The 26,252-nt window shown below is 37.2% G+C and overlaps 1 protein-coding gene across 4 annotated transcripts in view; it reads right to left on the reverse strand.

The window, feature by feature from the left end:
* Positions 1-5,907: 5,907 nt before the first annotated feature.
* The window catches only part of trappc9 (trafficking protein particle complex subunit 9), a 123,560-nt gene continuing 103,215 nt past the window's right edge, over positions 5,908-26,252 (reverse strand). For 2 of the 4 annotated variants that reach the window (XM_086063347.1, XM_086063345.1), the window contains 2 exons: positions 7,602-7,825; positions 5,911-6,363 (listed from right to left, as the gene is read on the reverse strand). In XM_086063347.1, the coding sequence (XP_085919473.1) occupies positions 6,184-6,363; positions 7,602-7,825 (404 nt within the window). In that variant the 3' untranslated portion in view covers positions 5,911-6,183. Of the gene's footprint in view, positions 6,364-7,601; positions 7,826-26,252 lie in introns of all 4 variants that reach the window. The other 2 variants (XM_086063349.1, XM_086063348.1) reach the window with 2 other exon arrangements.

Here is a 26,252-nt window from a genome sequence, read left to right on the forward strand (position 1 = left end):
TACGTAACTGTGGCTGTAGCAAATGTAACTAATGTAACTAAGTTGCTACCATGCGATTGGCTATTGATCTGAACACCATATCCTGTTTATAACTAAGTAACATTAAATGTAACTATCAAAGTAATGGTAAATATGTACTTTTGGTTGTAATGAAGTAGTAGTAACTAAGTAATGGTAAGATTTACGAGTAAAATAAGCAAAAAAATAAAATTAAATAAAGTTCAGGAAAAGCCTACTAGACCATCTGAACTCTAAAACGGTGGCAGAGTTTGAATTTGATTGGTTACATCCCCAGTTTATAAATAAGTAACATTAAATGTAACTAACAAATTAACTGTAAATTGTAACTAAGTTACTGTAATCAAGTAATTCGGTAACTATAAGTAATTGTAACAGTCCTCAAAACATTTTACACCAAGTACTACCTTAAAAAACAAAGTAAAAAAAAATTTTTTTGATTTATAGTTATCTCCCCCCCACCCCCCTCAAAGTCTATAACCAAACCTGCCACTCTTCAACAAAATATATATACACACACACTCCCGCCTAATCAACAGCATCTCGAAGCTATATTTAACTTCCCGGTGGTCAACATCTCAAGTCTCGGGCCGACGCAGACCACCCACAGAACTCACTCGCAGCGGAGACGCTCGCACAAGAAAAGTTTAATTATGGCAAGCGCTTCGCTTGGTCTCCATGGCGATGACTTACAGCACAAGGAAGTTACGGTCTGATTTTCTCGGCTCATCACACAGAAACGTTCTCCGCGTGTGTTGATGTGAAGGAACGACATCCGAATTGGGATTCAACTCGTGGCGAATGGAGTCGGAAATTGTTGCCAAAGTTCAGCGCGGGTAATAAATAAATGACATGCACAGAGTTTCTACTAGTACTACAAAATCAGGTAAAAACGGTAACTGAAATGTCACATTTCTACTAAAACAAACAAAAACATAATACCTCCATAAATAAGAGTACAATTTTCATCATTAAATTATTAAATCAAAACCACAGTTTCTTTACTAAATAGTGCACACTTTTTGTTTGAAATCCTACACAACTCTTACCAATGTTGCTAGCCTAGCATAGTATAAAACAGGAAGCAGTCACGTGAGAGCATAATTAGCATACACCATTTTTTACAGTGAAAACAAAAAATGTAAATTTTACACTAAAGCAGGCCTACATTTTTGTAAAAACTGCCAAGATAGTGTGAAAAAGCTGTTCAAAATAATATATTTAAAATAGGGGTGTCAGGCGATTATTATTATTTTTAATCTTAATTAATCGCATCACTTCAATAGTTAACTCGCGATTAATCGCACATTTAATATCTGTTCTAAATGTGCAATCATTTCCCCTCCTTTCTTGTTAACATAAAAGTGGGAAAAAAATTTAAACTAATAGAAATATGGCTGCATCTTTTAGTCATTGACAGTAATTTTACAATAATTCATAAAATTGTATTAAAATAAAAAAAGATGTACTGTAAAAAAAATTGTGATATTGATTTGTGTTGAGGTGATTTTTCTGCCACTAGATGGCATAATTGCATTTGTAACACATTTGGTGACAGCTCAGTGCATTTTTCTTTTCGCATTAAAAGCCAACTAATCTCTAACATGAAGTAACGTGAAATTCTGAACATTATTAAACTTGAGCCCAGCCTCCACAAATATAAGCATTATTATTACTGCAAAATTTTGACGTGGACGTGTCTACTGCATTGCGACTGCATTGCCAATTAAGGTCACTAATCGCGCGGTAAAAAAAAAAAAAGTTTCTTTAAAGGAAACAAAATGAACACACTCATTTTGACACCATTAATTTATAATAAGGAAAAAAGTCCAGAAACAAATGTGCATCTTTTTCGACACAGCATATAAATGTTGACATTGCATTATTATTATTACTGCCCTCTTTAAATTTGCGTCAATATGATGTACGCTCATTTCACCTGCGAGTGTTTGCTCGCACGCATTTTGCCGTCCCGGCCGCTCGGGGATACGTCATCGTCTCCGGGATGATTTGTTAGCTCTGTCAGACATCAATAGCGGCAAATGCTAACAAGCCCTTCATGATATATTTCTCGGCCAGCAAACGTGGGGAAATCGATGGCGACAGGACGCGTGGAAAAAAAATACGCCGGCCTTCGCTCGCGTGACATTAATGAAAGTTAAAAAAAATAAGCAGTAAAGGCAGATCATTTTAATGACCCGTCTCGTGTCTTGTAATTCCGCTTGCGTTTTTTCGTGGCACGGTTTTTGATTGATGACGTGATTTACACGACGCGCTGACACCCTGCTGATGGAGGAGCCCGTTAGTGGCAGCTGCTTATAGACGCGGACAAAGCTCATCGCTCATCGGCGCTAACAACCTTTTTTCTTCTCTTTGTGTTGCGTTTGCAGACAGTGACTGTGGAACCTCTGCGGCGCAATCACGCGCCAGGATTTGGGGAATCTCGCTAATGGGGCATCAGACTAACAGGCTTGTCTACTTGAAATAGTATTTGATTACAAACAATGAGGAAAAAAAAAATCACACAAGAGCTGCTGTCGACCACGGCTCACACGGTCGACACTCACGCAGGCTCGCCATAGCTTGAGCCAACCAGCTAACCTCTTACCAGCTCCTGTCGCCATGACACCCAACCAGGCTCCGCCTCCTTAAGGCATATATCTAACACACAGATATTACAGTCCAATACATAGAGTATTTTTTCTAAATATATACATTTTAGATAAATAAATAAATGTGTTTATGTGTTAGGGTTTTAGTATGGTTAAATGTTTTTTTAAGTGTGTGGGAGCGGACAAATTAATTTTAAAATCTATTTCGCTAATTATATTTAGAAAAAAAAATATTGAAAAATGTTAAATATTTAAAACATAAATATAAAAATATAAATATTGAAAAAATATTTTTATATGGTCACTAGCTAATTAAAAAAAGAAAAATATTGAAAATTATTAAAATAGACAATATTTAAAATGTAAATATTGAAAAATATATATGGTCTGTCTACCTACTTAAAAAAATTAAAATATTTCAAAATATAAAATTTAATATTTAAAATATAAAAATTGAAAAATATACATTTGAACATGGTCTCTATTTAGCTAATTTAAATAAATATATAAATTAAATTAAAAAAAATAAAAATAAACATTTTATTAATATTAAAATACACATTAAAACATAAATATAAAATAAACATTGAAAAATATGTTTATATAGACAATAGCTAATTTAAAAATATATATATTTATGTGGTCTGTCTAATTAAAAAAAATAAAAATGCAATTTAAATTTAATATATTTAAAATCTAAAAATAGAAAATTATATATTTGTATATGGTCTCTATTTAGCTAATTAAAAACAAATATATAAATAAATTCAAATGAAAAAACATTTTATTATTTTTTTTTTAAACAAATATAAAATAAAATAATAATAATAAGAAAATATATACAGTACTTTTATATGGTCTCTATAAAGCTAATTTTTTCCTTTTTGTGTGCGTCTCGGTCAGAAAATTATGGTTTTGGAAAATGACAAAAACCATGAAACTTCAGATTTCAAACAGGTGTAGTCATAATATTGTGACCACAAAAAACATAACTCAATTTTACTGCAAGACAAGATGATTAACATTGACCCCAAATATCAGAAAATAAGCCAAGTTTAGTCTTAACGTGAAGCGACTCGCCTCACTGTCACGAGGATGCAGTGCGTACACAAAGTTTAAACACTGACAACTTATTTTTGCATTATGAAAGCTAAAAAGCACATCGGATGTGTATTACAATGTTTCTGAAAGTCCTTCCCATGTGAAAGAAAATTCTAATAATTCCGAGGTCAAAATCAAGTCACTTCTGTCCTGCCATCACCTCGCGACGAGACGAGACGTGCTATTTCGGGAACAAAGTGCTAACGTGGTGGCCAATTTGCAATTTGCACTTTCTTCAAGGCCACCTGTTAGTTAGCCCGCGTGATGAAAACATGCGAGACGAGAAAGTGAAAAAGCAGAAGTGGCACGTGGGGAACACTCAGCGTATCATTTGCAGCGAGCTACGTATGGACGGTAAACAGAGTGGATAAGCAGCTGATGAGGATTCTTCAGCTCACTTGTCTTCTCTCACCTTAAATAAGCCCAGCGGGGGATCATTTACATATCAAAAGTGGAAAGTGGGGACTTTGTTAGTGGACGTGGCTTGCTTTGGATTTTTTGGCTAATAACCCGACACCAATGACGACAAGCACTATCTGAGAATGGAAGAAAGGATGAAACCATCACAATGAATAACGAGGGATGTTCTTATTCACTTGTTTCCGAAATTAAAGGGATACTTGACTCATTTTCCGCAGTAAAAAGCAAATAATTTGTCCAGATTAAATTTTATAACTTCATTATTTTTCATGTACAATACCTTTAAAAACAAATTTTTCCACGTGCTGTTGACTGACGATGACATCACCTGTGCTGAGGAAGTAGGTAACGACCAATCATGGCTTCAGTTTGCTAAGCAAACCCAGAAAACAGGTGAGCCATGATTGGTCATTAGCTACTTCCACAGCACAGGTGATGTCATCTTCAGTCGACAGCGCGTGGAAAAATTGAGTTTTTAAAGGTATTAATTGTACATGAAAAATAATGAAGTTATCAGATTTATTCTGGACAAAATATGAACTTTTTACTGCTGAAAATGGCCCAATGAGTCAAGTAACCCTTTAAATGACCTGTTTTGAGTTCCTCAAAAAAAAAAAAAAAATCTGCAAACTTTTTACAAATAATCAGGATGCACTCAAACATTCATTCACCAAAAATACATTTGAACACATTTACCAAATAAAAAATACACTTTCAATAATTTAACCAAAACAAGACTGTTTTCTATATGATTGTACATTTTTTGGGGAATTAATTCTTATTAAATTCAGGAAATAGACATGAGAAAAAATAAGATTAAAATATTATATATAAGAATTATATATAATAAATATATACAAATATTTATATACAAGCCAAATTTATGTTAAATAATTAAATGTAATGTTTTTTTATTTTAACAAAAAGAGTCAAATGTATATATTTTTCCCATGAATTCTTACAGGCATCGTCAGACAATGCCAGGACTTATTATATATATATATATATATATATATATATATTTTTTTTTTTTTTAAATAAAATTCACACAAAAAACAAAACATTTGAAGCAAATTCTAAATATGACCGGTTTGTACAAAATAGTGTACTTTTATGTATGGAAGAATAAGTGACTTTCCATATTTTTACCAACAAAAGTTCACTCATTTGATTTAATAGATTTAAAATAATTTAACCCAAAACATAACTTTTTCATTCAACTTTCTTTTTTTTTTGGTATGAAACCCAACAAAGGAAGCGCTTCAGGTGATATCATAAAAGTCACTCATGATAAAAAATTGGAGTTGGATATTTCAGTTTTCCACAAGCAGTTTTGTGTGTTGGATGTGTGCCTTTAAGGGGTGTGGCCTACCAAGCACCATCACGTCTATTAGCCTGGATGCGAGCGTTCCCATAGACGTTGCCACGAAATATGAAATGAGGTTATCTCATTGCGTCAACCAACTCAATGATGAGTGTACTGACATTCCAAACGCAAACTTACCTGTCCACCACAAGCGTCCAAAGAACAAAGTTGGGCCCAAATCCGCCAGTTTGTCTTTGGTGCTGCAACAAGATGTAATAACCCCTCGGGGTCAGGGGGGGCTTGTGCGCTATGCCGCCCTTTTTCCTGTCGCTGCCAAGTCAAAGACATATACAGAGATACAGTGTCCAGACACACATGCGCAAGCTAATGAGAATTGAGAACGTTACCTTTCCGAAGACGGCCAGCTGCAAATCGTCGTAATGACAACGGCAATCGGGGGTGGGGGGGAACTTTTTTTTTTTGATTCCGTTTATTTACATTCAAATGAGTTCTATTCATCTGTAGTTCAGCTTGGATGAAAAAAATAATAATTACCAACGTGTACATCCTCGCTATTTGACTGGCAACATGGTAGCTAGCTAGCCAGGCTAGCTCAGCAGGCTCGTTGGCAAGCTAACTCCTAACATGTTAAAAAAGGACTTTTACATGTGATGTCTCCTTTATTTACAGATATTAACACCAAATGAATCCGTTTTGGCGGGCCCATCAAGCCGCGGCTTTTACTAGCGTGTCCATTGTTCTGATGTGGACGCTGGGAAGGGTGAACCAGGCTAAAGGCAGCTCTCGCCCAGCGCTGTCGTCCTGAAATTTGATGTTAAGGTAGAAGTCTCCAGTGTAGAGGAAGAGCAGGGCGCCCATGCAGATGGAAATTTCTTTGGGTTTGACCTGCGCAAAAAGTGGAGACAAACGGAAAAAGAAAATATTAGCAGCTTCACTTCCACTCAGTCTTTCAAAAAGGTCGACGACCACTTGGAAGTCAGGAGTTTGTTTGCCTTCCATTTTCAAATGTTTCTTTTTTTTGGCAGATGCGCAATAAGTGCAGAACGTGACTTTTTCTTTGTGACCTTCTCCGACTTCATGTCACAAATAACATGGCAAGAACATTCTTTTTTTTGGAGAAGAAATCAAAAATAATGCAGTCAATTTCATCCAAAGTGCATTTTGTTCTTTCTTTGGCTTTTGGTTTTTGCGTGATGTACGGGAGCCCCTAAAGTGACAAGGGAGAAAAGAAGAAGTCTAATATGTTCCTAATGAGAAACCTTCTTATTTGCTTGTTTGAATGAGAACATTTCCCATTCGGATGAGAAACGTGAGGGGGAGCTTATTTAGTTTTAAATGTCTCTCAGACACAACATAATAGTGACGACTAGCAAGGAAAATAGCAGCAATTTCATTATATTTAAAATGAAAGTCACAGGTAAAAAATGTAACCAAACTACGTCTGGCTCAGAATGTTCAAAGACTCATCACTTAAATAGTTGTAACATCCTAAATTTTGATGCTATGTTAGCTGATCTATTGTGTTTTGCATATGCGTTAGCATGAAGCTAAGGTAAAGTTGTAGAGCTGGGTTACATTTTTTTTTTAAATAATCGATATCAAATCAATTTTGCTTTTCGAGCAATATCGATTCATAAAACCATGAATTGATTATTTAAATATCCCCCCCCCCCCCTCAATAAAATCTTAAGAAAATTGAATTTTAAAGACCGGTTTATTTTTTGGGTATCTTACCGTTTTCTATGCATTTTGTTTAAGTTTATATTTACAATGATTAAATTAGAATTATGATCCTTGCTGATGTCAATGTTAAGAACTTAAGCGATTATAACAGGTGTTTACTTTCATGAATAAATCCTTTGACCAGTTACTACTGCCTGCGCAAAATTTACTTTGGAATTTAAATATTTGTGGAGTTTCTTTTTAAATCATGCTCTTGACATTTAAGAAGAATCGATGTTCCATAATGCAATCGATATCGGATTGAATTTAAGGGAATAGAATCCAATCCGGTAATATTTCATAATAATATAGTCATAAAATAGCAGCATCCATCTAAAAAAATGTGTACATTTTGAATGGCACACGAATGGATTTGCTATTGCGGAGTGTGTGATAGTAACCGTGTCGATGCAGAAGGTGTTGGAGCCGATGAAGGTGACGGCGTCGGCCAGGTCGTAGTTCTGAACCCCGTTCTGGTAGTCCTGATAGGGCACCACGGTCAGGGCCAGCGGGCCAACCGAGTTCTTGCTCCGATTGGTCAGCTTGATCTCCAGGGAGACGGCGTCGCCCACCCGGCAGTCGGCGATGACGTCGCAGTCGCACGGCTTCCCGTTCACCAACACATCTGGACACGCACAGAAGGGGATCCAAAATGTAAATATAGTTAAAAAATAAATAAAAATGTAATTTATTGCAGGGTTCATTGTTCACGGTCGCGCTTTACCGCAGATTTTCAAGCAATCGTCTCTTATGGAATTTTTAGTATACATTTATTACCGTATCGTCTATGCTAATTTAGTTAGCTAATCGCTAGCATAGCATTATATATTAGTATAAGCTAGCACACTTTTGCGATTTGATTGGAAATGAAGAGCATGACAACAGGTGATAAGGAATACTAAGTGTCGGTTACGTAATTTACATGCGTTTAAAGCATTTTGACAAAGGTTTTTATTTGGTCTTTATATATCGCTCAATATGAGCCAAGAAATTCCTCTGGAGAACAACTAGAAATTTACGAACATTCACAGATATTCCCCCGTCCCACAAAAAAATAAGATTCAATGAAAAAAAATCATGGAATAATTGATGAGCTGCCCATAGGCGAGTCAGAAAATGTAGTAATGCAATATTTAATTTTAACTTTTAAGACTGATAATTTTCTGCACCTGAGGACTTGACAATGAGACAAATAGAAAAAAATGTATTTCAGCACATTTGCAGTGATTATGCAAAAGAATGGAAACATACGGAAAATATTTGACGTTTTCATGGTTTATTAGATGAGGATGCACCAAAAAGTATGTCCGGGATTAAACAGGAAGTCAGCCATTTTGTTTTGAAGCAGCCATTTTGGGCTAATTCCAGGGATGGTACTTTGACAAAATCCAACTAAGGAACTTGTCCTCTAACAGTGTGCTGTGCCAATAATATACTTTTGTGACATTTTTTTTTTTATAGTGAGCTGTTTTTTTTCCCCTCATGTAAAAATAAATAAATAAATAAAAATAAAAAATAAATTGCAAAACATGTTAGCCTACCTCATCTAATGTTGGAGAGTGCCTTCAAACTTTGATGATTATTGTGTCGATTAAAGCCTGTTACGCAAAATAAAAGCACTTTTTCAACCTTGACAAACCCTGACGAGAAAAAGAAAAACGTCTCCGTCATTAAAGGAAATTATTATTTTTTTAATCATTTTAATTAACAAAGTTCTAAAAGCTCATTTGATCATCTCACCCATGACTATTTTTTTCCATGATGATTGAGAGTCATAATTAACTCATTCACTGCCATTGACGGCTATAGACGTCAAAAATGTATTTGATCTATTTCTATTAGTTTAGCATTTTTCCTACTTTTGTTAACAAGAGTATGAAAAGCTAGAATTTTTTTTATTGTACATTTAGAACAGATATAACATTTGTGATAAATCGTGAGTTGACTAGTGAAGTCATGCAATTAATTACGATAAAAAAATTTAATCACCTGACGCCCTTAATTTTTAATAAAAATTTTTTATAGCGTCAGGTGGTTAATTTTTTTTATATTGTAATTAATCGCATTACTTTAATAGTTAACTCACGATTAATCAAAAATGTTATATCGGTTTAAAATGTACAATAAAAAAAATTCTAGGTGGAAAAAAATGTTAAACTACTAGAAATAGTTTAAATGAATTTTTGACGTCTATAGCCGTCAATGGCAGTGAATGACTTAAAATACATAACCCCCCCCCCCCCCCCCATCTACAACCATGACAATTGACGAGCGAGTTCAAGCCAACCTCGCTAAACTCTCATGATGTGGCCCTTCTTGGCCCAGATGCAGAGGCCAACGCGGCGATTTGATTTCAACAAGTGAACTCAACACACACACACGCGCTCACACACAGACAGACGGACGGAGCAAATGTCACACGCGTTGCGGTGTCACGCCCGCGGCTGCGATAAACACTGTGAGTCACAGCAGCTGACGCTGTGTGACAAGCTGATGAAAGAGCCGAGCGCTGTTTGGAGTGTGTTGGGGAGGGGGCGCGAAGATGGACAGATATTGGGGGTGAAGCTGCTGTGTGTGTGTGCTCTGGGGGGGGGGGGGGGGGGGGGGGGTTGGCACACCGAGTCTGGAGCTACAGGAGACAGACGATATCTTTTACAGATATCAAAATACTCACTTCTGTAATCACAGTTTAATAAACAGAAGTACCTTGACATTTGAATTTAATTTGTTCCATTAATGAAATTAAAATATTATTTATCCTGTCAACCCCGACCCCCACCCGGGATGTGTCGTGTCTGTTCCATTTCTTTGCATATCTGTCCTTGTGGTACAATAAAGCTATTATAATTCTTCATTTTATTTTGATTTTGGCTAACATAAATTGACCACACATCAACTTGTAAATAAGTAAATAAATAAACGAATGAATAAATAAATAAATAGGGTTAGTCAATACTGATCTTGTTCTCATGACTCATTTAATAGGATTTTTAGCCAAAAACAAAAAAGGGTCACTTGATAATGCTTATGTATGCAAACTAAAATTGCAATAAAATGATCTGTTTTTGAGAAAACATAAATAAATAAATAAATAAATTGAACATACGTTTCCCCCCATTTGTCATTAAGGCCATTAAAAAATAAAAGCCAATTATTACATTAGAAAAAAAGAGCCATTATGCAGTTTAATTCACTATTAACTCATTCACTGCCATTGACGACTATAAACGTCAATTTTTTTTAAAACTATTTATATAATCTTTTTTTTTTATTAGAAAAATAAAAGATTATTAAAAATGAGGGGCGTCAGGCGATTCATTTTTTAAATCATAATTAATTGCATGACTTCACTAGTTAACTCACGATTAATCACAAATGTGATATCTGTTCTAAATGTTCAATAACATTTTGGGGGGTTTTCATACTCTTGTTAACAAAAATGGGAAAACATTTTAAACTAATAGAAATGGTTCAAATTAATTTTTGGGCAGTGAATGAGTTAAACATGCGAGAAAAGTTCTTTTTTTTTGTCAGTAGTTCAATTTAAAAAGTCAAAGTAATATGCACTTACATAGGTTGTTTTCTACCAAAGTGGTTAATTTTGTTTTTTCATGAGTAATAAGAAATAAAAATTAAACTCATTGACAGTTTAAATAAAAAAAAAGTTTTTCATCAAATTGTAATTTATTGAGATAAACCCTTATAGCTCTAAAACGGCTGTTAGGAACATGAACAACAACTTTAAGAGGGAAAGTTTAAGACTCACCAAATTAATATCCAAATTGCAACTTTTTCTTTTTTTTTCATGGATTTTCAATTCCTAAATTGCCAGTTTTATGATTTGGACATGCTTGTCTAAAACTTATGAAAGCCTCAACTTGCTATTCACGGGACTCAACTCGACCTGACTTTGACTTGAACTACATGATTTAACAAGTCTTGCCTATTTGCATTTTTTTTTTTTACACAGTGACATTTCTTTTATTTTTGAAAGAAAATGTTTTGTGTGTGTTGTGCTTGGCAACCCACCAGCATGCTTCGATTCGCAGTGCAGAGGCCGCCTCATGAAGCAAGTATCACCGAGAGCACTCCGGAGGTTATTTTTATTTGGATTTAACACATTTTATTTTTGGCAATAATCAGAAAGAAAAGACTGGAAAAGATGCGTTGTTTGCTATTTGAGACCAAAAAGTATGACATCTAACTTCACCTGATCAGTCCTGCGAATGCATCCCTGCTGATGACATCATTGTCACCTCAGCCACTTTGTTGAATGACTTGAGCGTGAGATGAAAACGCACGGCATCTCGAGTGTTTGGATTTGAAGCAAAATGGACGTGTGTGCGCGCGTATATTCCGGTGTCCCATCGGCCCGCCGCGCGCTATTACACATCCATGAGCCGACACCACACCTGTCGTGACGCACGCCCTAATCCAGTTAGCGCTCGCAAATCTCCGAAGTGTTACTTTCCATCCTCCGCTCTCGCACGTTGCTTCTGCGCCAGCAAGGGGCGGAGTGCTTTCTTTAATCTCTGAGCCTCGGTTTGATGTACGCTATTTTTTTTTCTCCTCGTACGGGAGCGAAGTGTCATCTCGCCGTCTCCCCCACTTTGCCCCCCCCCCCCGCCCGCCTTGTTGCTGTGGCGACTCCTGCAGAAGAGTGCAGCAGCATCTGGCCAGGGACGGCACGCGAGCCCAAGCGGCTGTTACGCAACACCTTGTTGCAACCGTAGCCTCCTGTTAGCGGCAGAAGGTCGATTGATAAACACACCGATGCCTCCCGATGCATTTATGAGCGTGTCGCAGCACAATCAAGCAGCTGATTTGACGTCGAGGATCTGTTAGTCCCGCAGTCCCACATGTTGTGATGCATGCTTCCCACATAATATTGAGCTATTAACTCATTGACTGTCAGCCATTCAGTCCCCACATATTGGTACAACTAACCCAGTGTGTTGGACACAGCGCTGGGTTAGCTATCGTCGGCCCAATTTGGGTTATTTTTAACCAAACTTTTTAAGAGTGTGTTTCATAGATCCGCACACTAATTGACAAGTGACATCGATTCTGAAGTGCTGCCACTATAAGTGAAAATTTAGGACCTCTCCCCCTCATAACAGTCCAATTTCATTGAGGTTCAAAACAAGAAGATGTAGCGTGTTTTGATGAATGCATTTCACAGATTGCACTCTAAAAAGAGAATTGAACCAATTTAGGATTAAGCAGAGAATTTTAGACCAATTTAATAAAAATTGCTTCAAGTGGTAACACACGAGTGAGTTAAGTTAATCCAAAGTGAATATATTGAGTTTAATGAACTCTGAATTAATTCAATTTAATATGGGAGTTTGGATTAACTCACAAAACAAACAGAACAAAGATCCTTTAATTTAATCGTGTGTTCCCAATTGAAGCAATTTTATTAAGTTGGTCAACAATTCTCTGTTAAATCTTAAATTGATTCAACAATTCTCTTTTTTAGAGTGAACTGCTTTTAACTCATTCACTGCCATTGGCGGCTACAGACGTCAAAAATTCATTTGAACTATTTCTATTAGTTTAAAAATGTTTTCCACTTTTGTTAACAGGACGACGAAAACCTAGAAAAAAAACGACATTTGGAACAGATATACAATTTGTGATTAATCGTGAGTTAACTATTGAAGTCATGCGATTAATTACAATTAAAAAATGTAATCGCCTGACGCCCCTAATTTTTAATACTTTTCTTTTCCCCCCCCCAATTTTATTTTTTTTAAATGTCTAGGTTTTAATACTCTTGTTAACAAAAGTGGGGGAAAATGTTAAACTAATAGAAATAGTTCAAATGAATTTTTGACATCTATAGCCGTCAATGGCAGTGAATGAGTTAATATTTTGAGATGCACCCGTTTAACCAATCTGCCTTTACGAAAGCTAATAATGCTCCGTTCAGTTTTATTACTGTTTCAACCTGAAAGCGCTTTTTAATACGTTGCCCACTGTCACGGCCATAAATCGTGTGTGTTTACTTGCATTTGTGATGCAGCACAATAAATTAATATCAATCAATACATGTGCCATAGTTAACCTTACAGTGGCCCGGCAATTCGCTTTCCATTATTAATTTGAAGTTTGAACCTAATGTGTGTGTGTGTGTGTAAATGGTTCCACAGCTCCAGCACATTTGACTGGTTACATACCATTAAATGTATTATTGTTACTGGGCAGACTGAAGACATTTCTATTGATAGTCGTATAATCAAGCGATGTTTGCTTCTGAATTGGCATTACTCCAACATTGTAGGGATTCATGAAAAGAAATCTTGCAGTCCTTCCACGGTGACTACAAGATACAAAAAAAAAAATCAATGCCTATCCAATTTAAATGACTATATCCCAAACAGTCTGCCCACAAATGTTTGGGTTTTCTTCTGTGTTATTCCGTAAAGCGCCTAATTCTATGACGGTAGACGAACAGCAGGATCTGATAGCTTCGCTGAAATCATTTCCCTTGAAGTCGGTGCTGTCTGCACATAATGCACCGCCATTAGCGGCTTCAATTACATATGACAAGTGGAGGAAGAAACATGATTGTGCATTTACTTCGATTGATAACCCTCAGCTTTGCATACAGCATACAATAAACGCTTCCCGCTAACTTGGATAAAAACATTTTTCAACGACTTTTCAGTAATGATAAAAAAAAAAAAAAAAGTAAGTATTGCTCACACATTGATAAAAATGGTCATTCCAAGTGATTGATGTTTGCGAAAGCTGGAAATTGAGAATGACAGGCAACCCCACAGATCCCGAAAGTTAAACCACATTTGCGGTTCCTCATTCTTATGCAAACCCAAACAACAAGCTCAGTGGAGCCTGTCTGTAAAGTCTGAGTTTGAGTTTCAGGTTGAATAAAAACAATCACATGCAGTACATTTTGCAAAAATCATCTGGGTTGTCTGCCCAACAACAACAACAACAACAACAACAACAACAACAACAACAACAACAACAACAACAAAAAACAGCTGCCACAATAAATCCAATCTGTTTCTTTGTGCAAAAGGCTGAATGACGAGAGGCCCTTTTCGCTATCTTTCAGCTCATGTCCACATAATGGAATGAAATATTATCGGGTGAATGGAGATCGCTCCGATTTCTTTATCTGACCCAAAAGTACACTGAGAACCTATATTGTTTAAAATAAAATAAAATAAAAAGCATATATTGACTGAATCTTCTTGCAAACGCCACAGATAAATAAATAAATAAATAAATAAAAAGACTTCAAAGATCCTGTTAAATAAATTCTGAGATTTCTTTTTTGAATACATTGAAGATAATTGCTTAAAACACTCTCTTCCTCAATTTTACTTGTACGAAATATTTAGCAATACGAGACAAAGTGCAATTATAATAACTGAATGCTAAGGTGACTGCTTATGAAGTAAATTGAAAGATAAATGATGTGGAAAATTGCAAAGTATCAATTGTAGTAAATGAATAAAAAGAACACTTGAACTGCTAAGGTGGGATTCAAACCATCGCCTCCTGTTTACCAGTCAAAGCTCCGCGCTGTGCTAGCCACTGGGCCATTGCTGCCCTAGAAGAACCTGTGACATTGTATGTAATTGTAGTGAATATTGAGGTATGGGATTTTAATTTTGAATTTATAACGATATAAAAACTTGATGGCGAATGACATAAAAAATAATGGCCCTGTGAAATAATTTGACAATGATTATTATTCAAAATTGCATTTGTGCTGAAGAGTGGTCCGAGCGGGCTTTGAACCCGGGTCCTCTAGACATTTTATGACAATACGTGACATCGTATATAATTGTAGTGAACGTCAGCATATACTGAAAGCTTGCGTTGACGCTAGTTTGTTCTCTCCCGCTAGCTCGCTCTCCCGCTAGCTCGCTCTCCCGCTAGCTCGCTCTCCCGCTAGCTCGCTGTCCCGCTAGCTCGCTGTCCCGCTAGCTCGCTGTCCCGCTAGCTCACTGTCCAGCTAGCTCGCTATCCCGCTAGCTTGCTATTCCGCTGGCTCACTCTCCTGCTAGCTCGCTATTCCGCCGGCTCACTCTCCTGCTAGCTCGCACCTCCAACAAAATCATAGTCGCGATGACAGAGAGGAGAACATCACTCCCCCTCGTGTGATATTTGATCCAGGTAGAAGGATGTTTTCACAATGACAACAGGAAGAACACACAACACTTTGTAATCCCATAAGGTCTCATTTCAAATGAAGGACGGAAGAAGGCGCCGGTAACAGGCCTCGATTGTTTTGACTCATCTTGAGAAAAAAAATCAAAGTCATTAGCCAGCCTCCCCCTGAGAGTTGCACTATATAGCGAGGTCTAAACATGGCTGCTGTCATACGCCTAGCCGCACGTTGACTCCCTTTTCCCTGCCTCATTACTTCGCCACTGCTCGCCTGCCTGCTCGCTTGATATATTGCAAGCCTAATTATGCAAATGAATCGATTTTACCTTCAACAATAAAACTTTAATATGTATAGATAACCTTAGCCGCGGAGTCGGAATTTCCTTCCGTCTAATGTATTGACGGGGTTTCGCTGACACGTGAGATGTTTGTTAAATGGACCAAAATGACCCGTTTACAGGATTAGCTTTGCTAACACTGACAACAGTCAGAGCGCATCGTCGAGGGCAACGCCGAGACGAGCAATCGCACCAACGCTTACTGTACATTTGATTTATTATTACGATTCTTAATAGCGGCTTATCAGTGCTTCACGCATTTGAACCCGGGCAAAGCGCAATCCATCCATACATCCATTTGTGCCCACATTCGGGCCGCGGGACAGCTGGAGATAGACTGCAGCTATCCCAACTGTACATTTCGTCAAAGAAACTAATTGTAATTGGACACAATGCTAATTAATAATTCCTTTGTTTGAATGGTAAACCGTGGATACACAGGCTAAGTGTACCATCTGCTGTACCTTTGCACTGGACATTTACCTTTTAACTTCAGTTACTGACGAACACCAAATGTCAAACCCTTTGCTTTATCCTTTAACTCTGAGCTTGCCTAATACAGGCGAGGCGCTTTGGCCCATATTCCGGGGCGCCTTTCACGTGGGAGGCTGAAAGCATGTAAAAATTGCTCCTGATGACGCAGATGAAGGGGGGGGGGGGGGGTGGGGGGTGACATGAAGAGGATTTCCCAGGCATTAGCTAAAGGCGCTGCGCTAGAAGGCGATGTCATTTTCTCATGTTAACAAAACAGCGGCGCCACAAAAGCTCAGACTGCTCACCCACTCACAATCTGCTGTGGCACGATGCTCTTCTTGCTAACAAAAAAAAAACTGTTGGTTTGAATGGCTATTATGTTTAAGCTAAATTCATCTTAAAAATCCTAAAAATAAAATGCTTCACTGGCCTCTCACAGTAAAAAAAAAAAAAATGCTTAATTAAACGTGGTATTCCGTCACCACTGAAAATATTTGTGTATAGCTAAATTTACATTTACTGGTCACAATATATATTGAGCTGCAGGTGTTTATCAAAAGTCTTTTATTTTTTTGGGTGCTGGAAAACTAGACTAGCAGGGTGCTCAATGGATGCTAACGAATGCTAACAAAACACTCAAGTTGCCTCAGTAATTATGATTTAGTTTGTATAGGTTATCAATAAGCTATTTAACCACCAAAATTGCAAAATCTTTTTGAAAATGCTAGCAGGGTGCTAAATGGATGCTAACGAATGCTAACAAAACACTCAAGTTGCCTCAGTAATTATGATTTAGTTTGTATAGGTTATCAATAAGCTATTTGACCACCAAAATTGCAAAATCTTTTTGGAAATGCTAGCATAGCTTTAGCGCCCTAAATGTCAATATTTGAACAGCTATCTCTCTCTCTTGGAGCAGGGGCCTTTAGTAAAGCATTTTGGACCGATGTGAGAGGTAGATTACAATTCAGGAGAGGTGAAATTAAAGTTTCAAACAAATGAAGGAATATTACGGAGGAACGACCCTAACGTAGCAAAATGCTAACAATGGTTAGCAAAGAGTTCAAAGCAGTTTTTTTTTCTGGTAAGATTTATGTTAAGAAAATCTTGGGACGGACATAATTTGAGGAACGACATTAAAACGTATTAATAAATGAGAATTTTCCGGTAAAAGAATGTCCGGACTAACTTTGGTGGTGAATTCTCGCTCAAGCAGAACTTGCAAAAGGTAATGAGCTGTCACAAGTACACCCGGGGGCAAATCGCTAAAGACAGCTACCTCCAACATTATTATTTCCTCCACAGAACAAATGGCAATCAATGTCTTTGAAAAATGACTTCAGTCACCTGCTGGGCGACACATGATTCACTGAGGATTGATGAGACGCAGTCATCTCATTAAAAAGCAACTCTCCTATCTGCCGCCGTTTTTTTTTTTGTCGTATTTTTCAAAAAACAACGCTAATCACTGGCGACACATTACTGTTTGTTTTTGAACGGCTGGATAGTGAACTTTAGCGGGAGTGACGGTTAAACGTCGTAAAAAAGACTCATAATGAGGCAAAGCGTAATTATGTGTGTGTAAACGCGTCATCCTTGGTAACACACAAGTGAAAAAGCATTTTCGTTAATTGTGTTTACCAGCTGTTAATGAGTCCACTCTTTGTATCTTAACAGGTTCCCATTACCGGGATTGCAGATGAATGCGCTCCAATTTAAAGGCAGAGATAGCGAGCAGCGTAAAACTCAAACTGAAGCGGGAATAGACTGTGAAAAAAAACCATTTTAGTTATTGTGTCTGGATGGAGCAGAAACTGTGTTCTCTGTGAAAGGTTTTTGATGCAATCTAAACGGAATAGTCTATAGTCTCATATCAGAGGAGTCACATCCTTCCTGCGAGTGATTAATGGCTGAATAATGCAAAATCTCCTGCAAATGGCCCAAAGATGCAAACCCAGTTTGCGTGACTCGGAATCAAATTAGAGCCAAACTGGCACGCCATCTGAAGCTGCGCGCAATCAATCAAGGCGCGCACAAAAACAGGTAACAGACTGCACTCATTGCGTCAGCTTCCTCCCTGAGACTTTCTTATTGTCACTTCTCAACTCATCCGGCCTTGCCAGATCAGGACGCGTGTCATTTCAAAGCCTCCTTTTGAAGCTTAAGATTTCACCTTTCATTTTCCTGGCAGCAACACAAACAACGGCAGTGAATATCAATTACCTGCAATTTTAGAACCGTAACGATGCAAAATGAAACCCGTACATGGGTCAGTGGCGGATAAAGATTTGACTTGTTCCAGCACAGCTAATTTACATAAAATATGTATTCTTTAGTATTATTTGTTATTTTCTACAATTTTACTACTATCTACAATTTTGGACATCTACTGTCAAATTTAGGACATATATTTATCATGGGAAGCTTTCTACAATTGCTGCACCAGATGACGGTTGGTTGCGACACATAATATTTTCGACTTTGAGTTAGGAGGCTAACAATTAGCCATCTAAACAACACAAGCTAGCTAGTCACACAAGTTATATTTGTTGGACAGAATTATGATTTTTTTTTCAGGTGATACCACATAATGTTTAAATATGACTACTACATAGCAGTTGCTAAACGGGTAACTTTTTTTGACATAGTTGTGAGACAGTACAAACCTGATAGTGCTTTTTGACTGATGATTAAAAAAAAAAAATCTTGTCTAACTCATTCACTCCCAGCCATTTTAACTGAAGCAACCCCCTTCGCTCCTGGCTGTTTTACTGGATTTTGACTGATTTTGCAAGGCCTGCGGAATATTGTTTTCGATTGCTATAAAAACATGGACGTAGAGTCCATGTTTTTATAGCAATCGACAATCAACAAAGGAAAAATTTGAGTCTCTTCTTTCATTGGGAGAAAAAAGTACATTTGTATCAGTTTCCGTTTTGCAGCAATTAGCATTAGAATTTAGCTAAGTTTAATCATTATTCACAAATCTGCTTAGAAGTGTGGGTAAATGAGCTTGTTTTCATCGTGGCCTTGGTTCATCTCTTATACTTTGCTTTTTGTAATAACTACCATTTCTTCAAGCATTCTCTTCAGTTCAGAGGGTGCATCACATTTTTCTGTATTCTCTAGCAAAAAAAGAAAAAAAGAAATCCATAATCACAAATAAATACGTTTTTGGGACCATGGTAATATTTAAAATAGGACATATTTATACGTCTTTGGGAGCAAATGAGTTCAATATATTTCAAGATAAAAGTCCCAAATTGGTTATTTGTTTTTGGTCATCGCATATTAATTCATAAAATGGGCATCATACAGTACAGTTCACCCTAAACAGGTTCAAATTTCTTTAACTCTTCCAGTATTATTTAACACATTTATAACACGCTAGCCTCAAGTTTCTTATGCAAAACGATATAAATGAAAGGTTGACTTGAAAGGAAAAGCAGACGGTTAATCCAGGTACATTAGTACCTCCACATCTGCCCTTTTAGTTTCCCATCTGCACACACACGAGCGCTTGTAATGGCCGTTTGCTAATGGCAATCAAATGCAATAGCCCTGAAATAAGCGCAATATTTTTTCGGCTTATTACGTTCAGCTTTTATTGAAAAGCGATATATAAAAGTGTCACTGAAACGGTTCTTAACGGCGGTCCGAATAGCAGGTAATGTGGTCCAAATAACTGATTATAAAGTGCGAGTTACATTAATCACGCTAGCAGATTTGCAACTTAAGAAGGAAAGCCTGCGTCACATACTGTAATAAAAATGACATTTATCAAAACGGCTTGACCGTGACATGTCTTATCTGAGAAAAAAAACATGGAATTCATATCCAGTCAGGGACTAAACTAATCAATATCAGAAGAAGAGAAGATGCCAAAAAGTATTTTTCCCTTCCGCCTATGAACCCCCCCCCCCCTTTCCCCTCATCGTTCTTTTAATTATTCAGCTTTAATATAACCTGAGTGAGCACTGGCTCCAAAGTGGCGCAGACGTCTTTGCCAATGAGGGCAAGCAAGTTACTAACACACACTGGTTTATTGATGCGCTTCTGTCATAGCGAATAGAGGCCGACGTCTTCTGAGGGTGGCTGGAGACGAGACGCTCCGAAAATTGCTCCAGACGCAGCTTGTCAGACAAACGGTCAAAAGACATGAAATGAAACTGCCAAAAGTCAACTGTTCCCTAAGGTACAAAAAAAATAGTTTTTTATGACCGCATTTTAAAAGGCCACTTCCTAGTTTACTGATAAGCAACAGTCCCTGTTTTTTATTTTTATTTTTAAAAGTCTTGAGTTTCCACCATAACTCGACGAGGAGAAAACAACTAACAAAGATGGAAACTTGCGTGAAATGGTCAAAAAAGAGACAACGTCGTGAAAGCTCCCGTTGTTCACTTCAAAGAGAAAACGCTACTTAATGGACCTGAATTTATTGTTTTTTTTTTCATGTTTCTTCCATTTCACAAACAGCCTGCACGCAGTTATCGTAATTATCGCTGAGCACACAGAAAGTCTGCCAACCTGTTTTCCAGTTTGGTCGCACGACAATCCGAAGTTTGCTGGTTTTGCAATGAAATGACATCAAAGATCTATTTGAAAGATTTTGTCAAATTGCTTAAGCATGAAATCATACAGAATTCTGCTTTTGTGTTTGAAGTACCAGTATTTTTTTTATTTTTTTTTACAATGTTACTTTTTGTTATTGAGAGTACTTTCAGTTTGTTCAGACACACAATGTTAGAACTTACAAGAATGTATTTGTCCACTATAATGTCAAGCAGAAAAAAGATAGGTGTCAGACGAATATGTGCAATATGAATTCACAGGTTGGCGTTCCACAGGGTTCAATTCTGGGGCCTCTGCTGTTTTCATTTTATCTGTTTGAAGTACCGGTATATATATATATATATATATATATATATATATATATATATATATATATATATATATATATTTTTTTTTTTACAATGTTACTTTTTGTTATTTGGAGTACTTTCAGTTTGTTGGGGGGGCCCATTTTATTTTGTATTTTTCAATAAACAAGGTTCAGTGAATGCACATAGGAAACTGGTGGGTTTCACTAAGCTAACTTGTTGTGAATGCCCAAACCTCAGCCGTGGCCCATGATGCACTCTAAAATGAGCCAGAACAGTCCACACAGCACGGTTATATATTTTTCATAAATAAAATATAAATAATACAGTATTTTATTTCAGGGCGGCAAGATATTTTTTTCCCCAAGTAACCCCCGGAAGACAAACTTTTGACCATTCAAGGTTAACCTTGTGCTCCGTTGTTGTTCTCAATACCTAAGGGAAATATATTGGGCCGAGCTCTCAACGATATGTTCACCGTTTAGTTGCGCAAGTGTGTCTTGCGTGCGTGTACATGCCGGATCTTTACAGCTTTTCTCAACACGGAACGAGACTATCAGAGCGGTCGGAGCGGAGCAACGCATTCAAATTACAGCCTGGCAGCTAATCAATGTGTTGAAGCCCCATAGCTGAGTCAGGCAATCACTTCTTATTGGTTCATCACTACAAGTGATACCCTCTGAGGAAAAGTCCGTTTGACCAGGAGCCAATCGACAGTGGCTATAAAAAGTCGACCCTGTTCAAATGCCAAGGTTTTGTGATGAGAACAAAGAAGTCAAACTAAAAGATGAGATAATGAGGTTGCAAAAGTGTGCACACCCTCTTATAAGCTGGGGATGTGGCAGTGTTGAGAATTCAGACTCATGTTAAATGGGAGTCAAGAGTATCCCCAAATTAATTTCAGATGCTCTAGTAGGCTTTTCCTGACATTGTTTTGCTTCCTCGCAGAAGCCTGAAAGTTTTGGACTTGAAATTTGACCTCATTCAATTCAATTATTCACAGATCTTAGAGACATCTCAGAATGAATACACGTTCATGTAGTTAATGTAGTTTATCTAGTGATTCCAAACTATGCGCTGCGAGAAATGATCGAATTTCACTTAATTGGTCTGAAAATGATGTATCTTCATCTATCTATGCCATCGACATATAGTGACAGGCAGAACACACACACACACATGCTCTTCCACACGTCCACTTGCCTCGACGTTTCCGAACAGCCCATTCAGATTTCAACAGCTACCTTCTGCCCTGTACTCGCACCGAGTCCGAGCGTCGTATTGGGTCGTATGAAAAGGGCAAAAACTTTCAAAAATAAGCCCTTCAAAGGTGCTTTGTGATTATTTGACAGCACACACTCACAGGCAGATGGATATTTATACAGGACTAGACTCAGCCTCACTGATTGTTTGCCTTTTTTCTACTCTCAGTCGACCTCTCATTCTTTCCTCCCACTACGTGCAGCGTTGAAAGCTCTGAGTGTAAAATGGCCACATTTGAAACTCTCTTGAACCTCTTTTTGCCCAGAAGAGGCTGACGAATGAGACTAAACACATTATCTTGTTGAGTATAATGACAATTTGTCTAATATCGGACTGGTAAAATAGTGCCAAGTTAGCCTTAGGCTTCTTTCTTTAAAAAAAAAGAAAAAAAAAAAAGACTGTAAGAGTCACAGAAAGGCATTGAAGCTTTTTATGCGAAATCCTGACATCTGTCTTTTCTCCGCTTGTTATCTCCCGTAGAGATATTCAGGGGAGCAGTTTTAGTCTGCATGTTGCATTAAGATGCTCTATGCGCTCTCACTCCGGAAAGCTTAGACAAGCTTTGCTTTTCTTTACTCATGAAAGCTGTGTGCATTTGTTTTTACAGGCACAGAAAAGGCTCTTAAAATGAAGCCCACTTGCCCTTTCGCGCTCTCCCCCCATCGGGGCCGTGCAGACCTTGTAAGCAGGCGAAAAGACACCGATGAGGAAGCCAGACTGACTTAAAACACTTGCGAGGGATATATTCTGCCTGCACTGCCATGTTGAAGAGGGGTTTGGTAGAATCTACAAAGACACAATTATTTGCAGAACTATTTATAGACCTATAAAAGGAGCAAAGCTTAACTTCACTCTCCAAGAATCTGAATTTTCTTTTCTTTTTCAAGGCTGATACCAATACCAATTATTAGTAGCCAAGGAGGCCGATAACCAATAATTGCAGCTAATATTTACTTTTAGTAAAACGAAAAAAATAGAATGAATTTTTTATTTTATTTTTTTATTTTTTTTATCTTAGACAATGGCTATGTTTTTTATTTTTTTATTCTAGCAAAAAGTTCAGGGAGTTCTCAGGGTTATCAGCATGTCTTCAAACTTTAACTGAAAACTTAGAAACAGTAAATAGCTTGCTATTGTTTCCTAGAGTCAATAAAGTTTTCCCAAATTTCTAAATATCTAAAATGTTAGTTAAATCTTTACTTATCATGGTTTTAATTTCAAACAAAAACAGAAAGGTGCAGAGAATTCCCAGGCTCAGCAGCATCTCTTATTATCTTATATATCTTAAAATTTAAATATATAGGTACTTGAAATTAACAGTTTTAAATTGATCTATTATCTGACAGATTTTTTTTTTTTTAAGGCCAATATACGCATAAATGCTAAATATCGGACAATTGTCATATTTTAGGCTCATTTTCAAGCACAATTGAAGCTATAACAGCATTGAGTTATCGAAAAATAAAAGAAGCAGAAATGTACAGATGTACATGGTGAGTGATGAATTTATGAAGGAATAAATAATAAAAGGAGATGATGTAGCCGCAGCAAAATGTGTATTACATTTGTCCGTTTCTGCAAATTTATTTTCGACAGGTTTAACATTGTGGTTTGGTTTTGCAGGGTCAGGAAATGCACCATGGAACCATGCCATTAAAGGCTGTCTCCAAGTAGGAGTTGCTTTATTTTTGTCTAAATGCCACTTTTTAGCTTTTGTAAATGTCGATTTCAAAATGGAAAAACGTCAAAGCAAAATTTACCGTTGTCGAGTCATTCAGCAAAAAAGCCCGTTCAAGGCGGGGATATGACAAATATTTGGACGTCTCATGAACTGATTGACTCCGTTGCAGATGTAGGAGTTCCTTTCCTCATCTTTTCTAAAGAGTAATATCTGGAGCCACGGCGAGAGAAGCCGAAGGAGGCAATTACCACCCCCCACCCCCCCTCCCCTTGCATGATGAATGAGCGAGACAGAAACAAGATTACGAGTAGTCCGCTGAGTAAATGAACAAATTCATGAAGTGCGAGAAAAAAAAAAAAAAAAAAAAAAAGACGTCGACACGTTCCTTTCCTTCTATATAAAGTGTTGCTTCTAGGAACAGCTCGCCTCTGGTTACGCGTCCCGTGACCGCCGTCGTCATTAGCACCCTCACCGCTATCACTATAAAGCTGATACTTCCTGTCCTGTTTTAATGTGTTCACGGATGCTATGAGAACTCACATTGCATCCCCTAACACAAGAGCATGATGACACGGGCTGGCGTTTGCAGCGCGAGAGTGGCGTCTGCTGACCTGCTTTGTCCAAGTGTCATCACACAACCACGGCCAGAAAACAAATGTTGCTTTGATGATGGCACAGGGATAGGAATAAAATACAAGCGGCGCACTCATTAGGCAGACCGTGTAGATTAGAGAGTTATTGGTCCAAACAGTTAGTTTAGTCAACAAATGCTTTAGAAACTTCCCTCAGTGGGGATCTTTTTACAATATGTCTGAAACTCTGATCTGTTGCAAAGTTTATGACTTTCTTTTACTACTGAAAACATTAATAATCTATCCGTTTTCTATACTGCCTATCGTCAAATTTAAATAGCTACGGAAACAATTTTTGACTGTCGAGTACGTTCGAATGTGTTTATGTACAACGCATAGTCGCATTTGTATACGTTCTAACGTTCTTGTAGGCTAAATGCTACAAACACAGCATATTTTCCCATAATGCCGCAGGGTATTCCTTAAAAAAAAAATATATATATATATATATATTTTTTAGCATTTGGCCCACATTATACCAATAAGTTCGAAAATTAAGAAAAATTGCTTATGCGTAACTTTTATTATTTCGTTATATGTCTGCACTGCATGATTTATTTTATGATTTTGTTTTTTTTATGCTGCTTATCCTCAAATTTAAATAGCTACGGAAGTGTGGAACTGATGTGGAGTAAACATTTTTTGACTGGCGAGTATGTTCGAATGTATTTATGTACAACGCATAGTCGCATACATATACGTTCTAACGTACTTGTAGGCTAAATGCTACAAACGTAGCATATTTTCCCATAATGCAACATGGCATTACTTTACTTTACTTTTTTTTTTAGCATTTGGCCCACATGATACCAATACGTTCGAAAAAATCAGTAAGAAACATTGCTTATGCGTAACTTTTATAATTAAGTATTGTCTGCAGAGCATTATTTATTTTATTATTTATTATTATTATTTTTATTTATTTTTTTGCAATACTGCCTATCCTCAAAATTAAATAACTACGGAAGCATGGGCCTGACGATGTGGCGTAAACATTTTTGACTGGCGAGTACGTTCGAACGTATTTATTTACAACAAACGTGCAAATACGTTCTAACGTGCTTTGCAGGCTAAATGCTAAAAAACATAGCATATTTTCCCATAATGCCACAGGGTATTACGTTGGTTTTTTTCTTAATATTTGGCCCACATTATACCAATACATTCGAAAATTAAGTAAGAAACGTTTCTTATGCGTCACTTTTATGATTTTGTATTATATGGTATGGTCATTTTTTTGCATTCACAAGTCAATACCCCGTGGCATTATGGGAAAATTCTGAATGATGGAATGTCGATGAGACATAGAAAATGCATTTCTTTTTCAAACAAAACTGAAAAAAATTAGTAAATACCAAGTCTCGCAACTGGATGGGTGGAGTGAATGAAATGGTTATAAACAGATTGGGTGGATGCAACAAAGGTGACATTGGTACGTACGCGAGTCTTTGCAAAGTGTACAGTCTGGAGTTAATAACGAGAAAGTCAAGGTCCACCAACTTGGACCCAGACACTGTGCCTGCGATTCCACATGCAAATGAAATGAACCTAAATTACAGCTCATCTCTCAAGGCAAAATGTCAGCCTAATTCTGCTGCTGTTGACTTTAATTGAGTATTTAATTGAGAGTTTAAAA

This window comes from Leptonotus elevatus, chromosome 19 (genome assembly GCF_054856555.1).
Source record: "Leptonotus elevatus isolate MCC_2025b chromosome 19, RoL_Lele_1.0, whole genome shotgun sequence".
Taxonomy (NCBI): domain Eukaryota; kingdom Metazoa; phylum Chordata; class Actinopteri; order Syngnathiformes; family Syngnathidae; genus Leptonotus; species Leptonotus elevatus.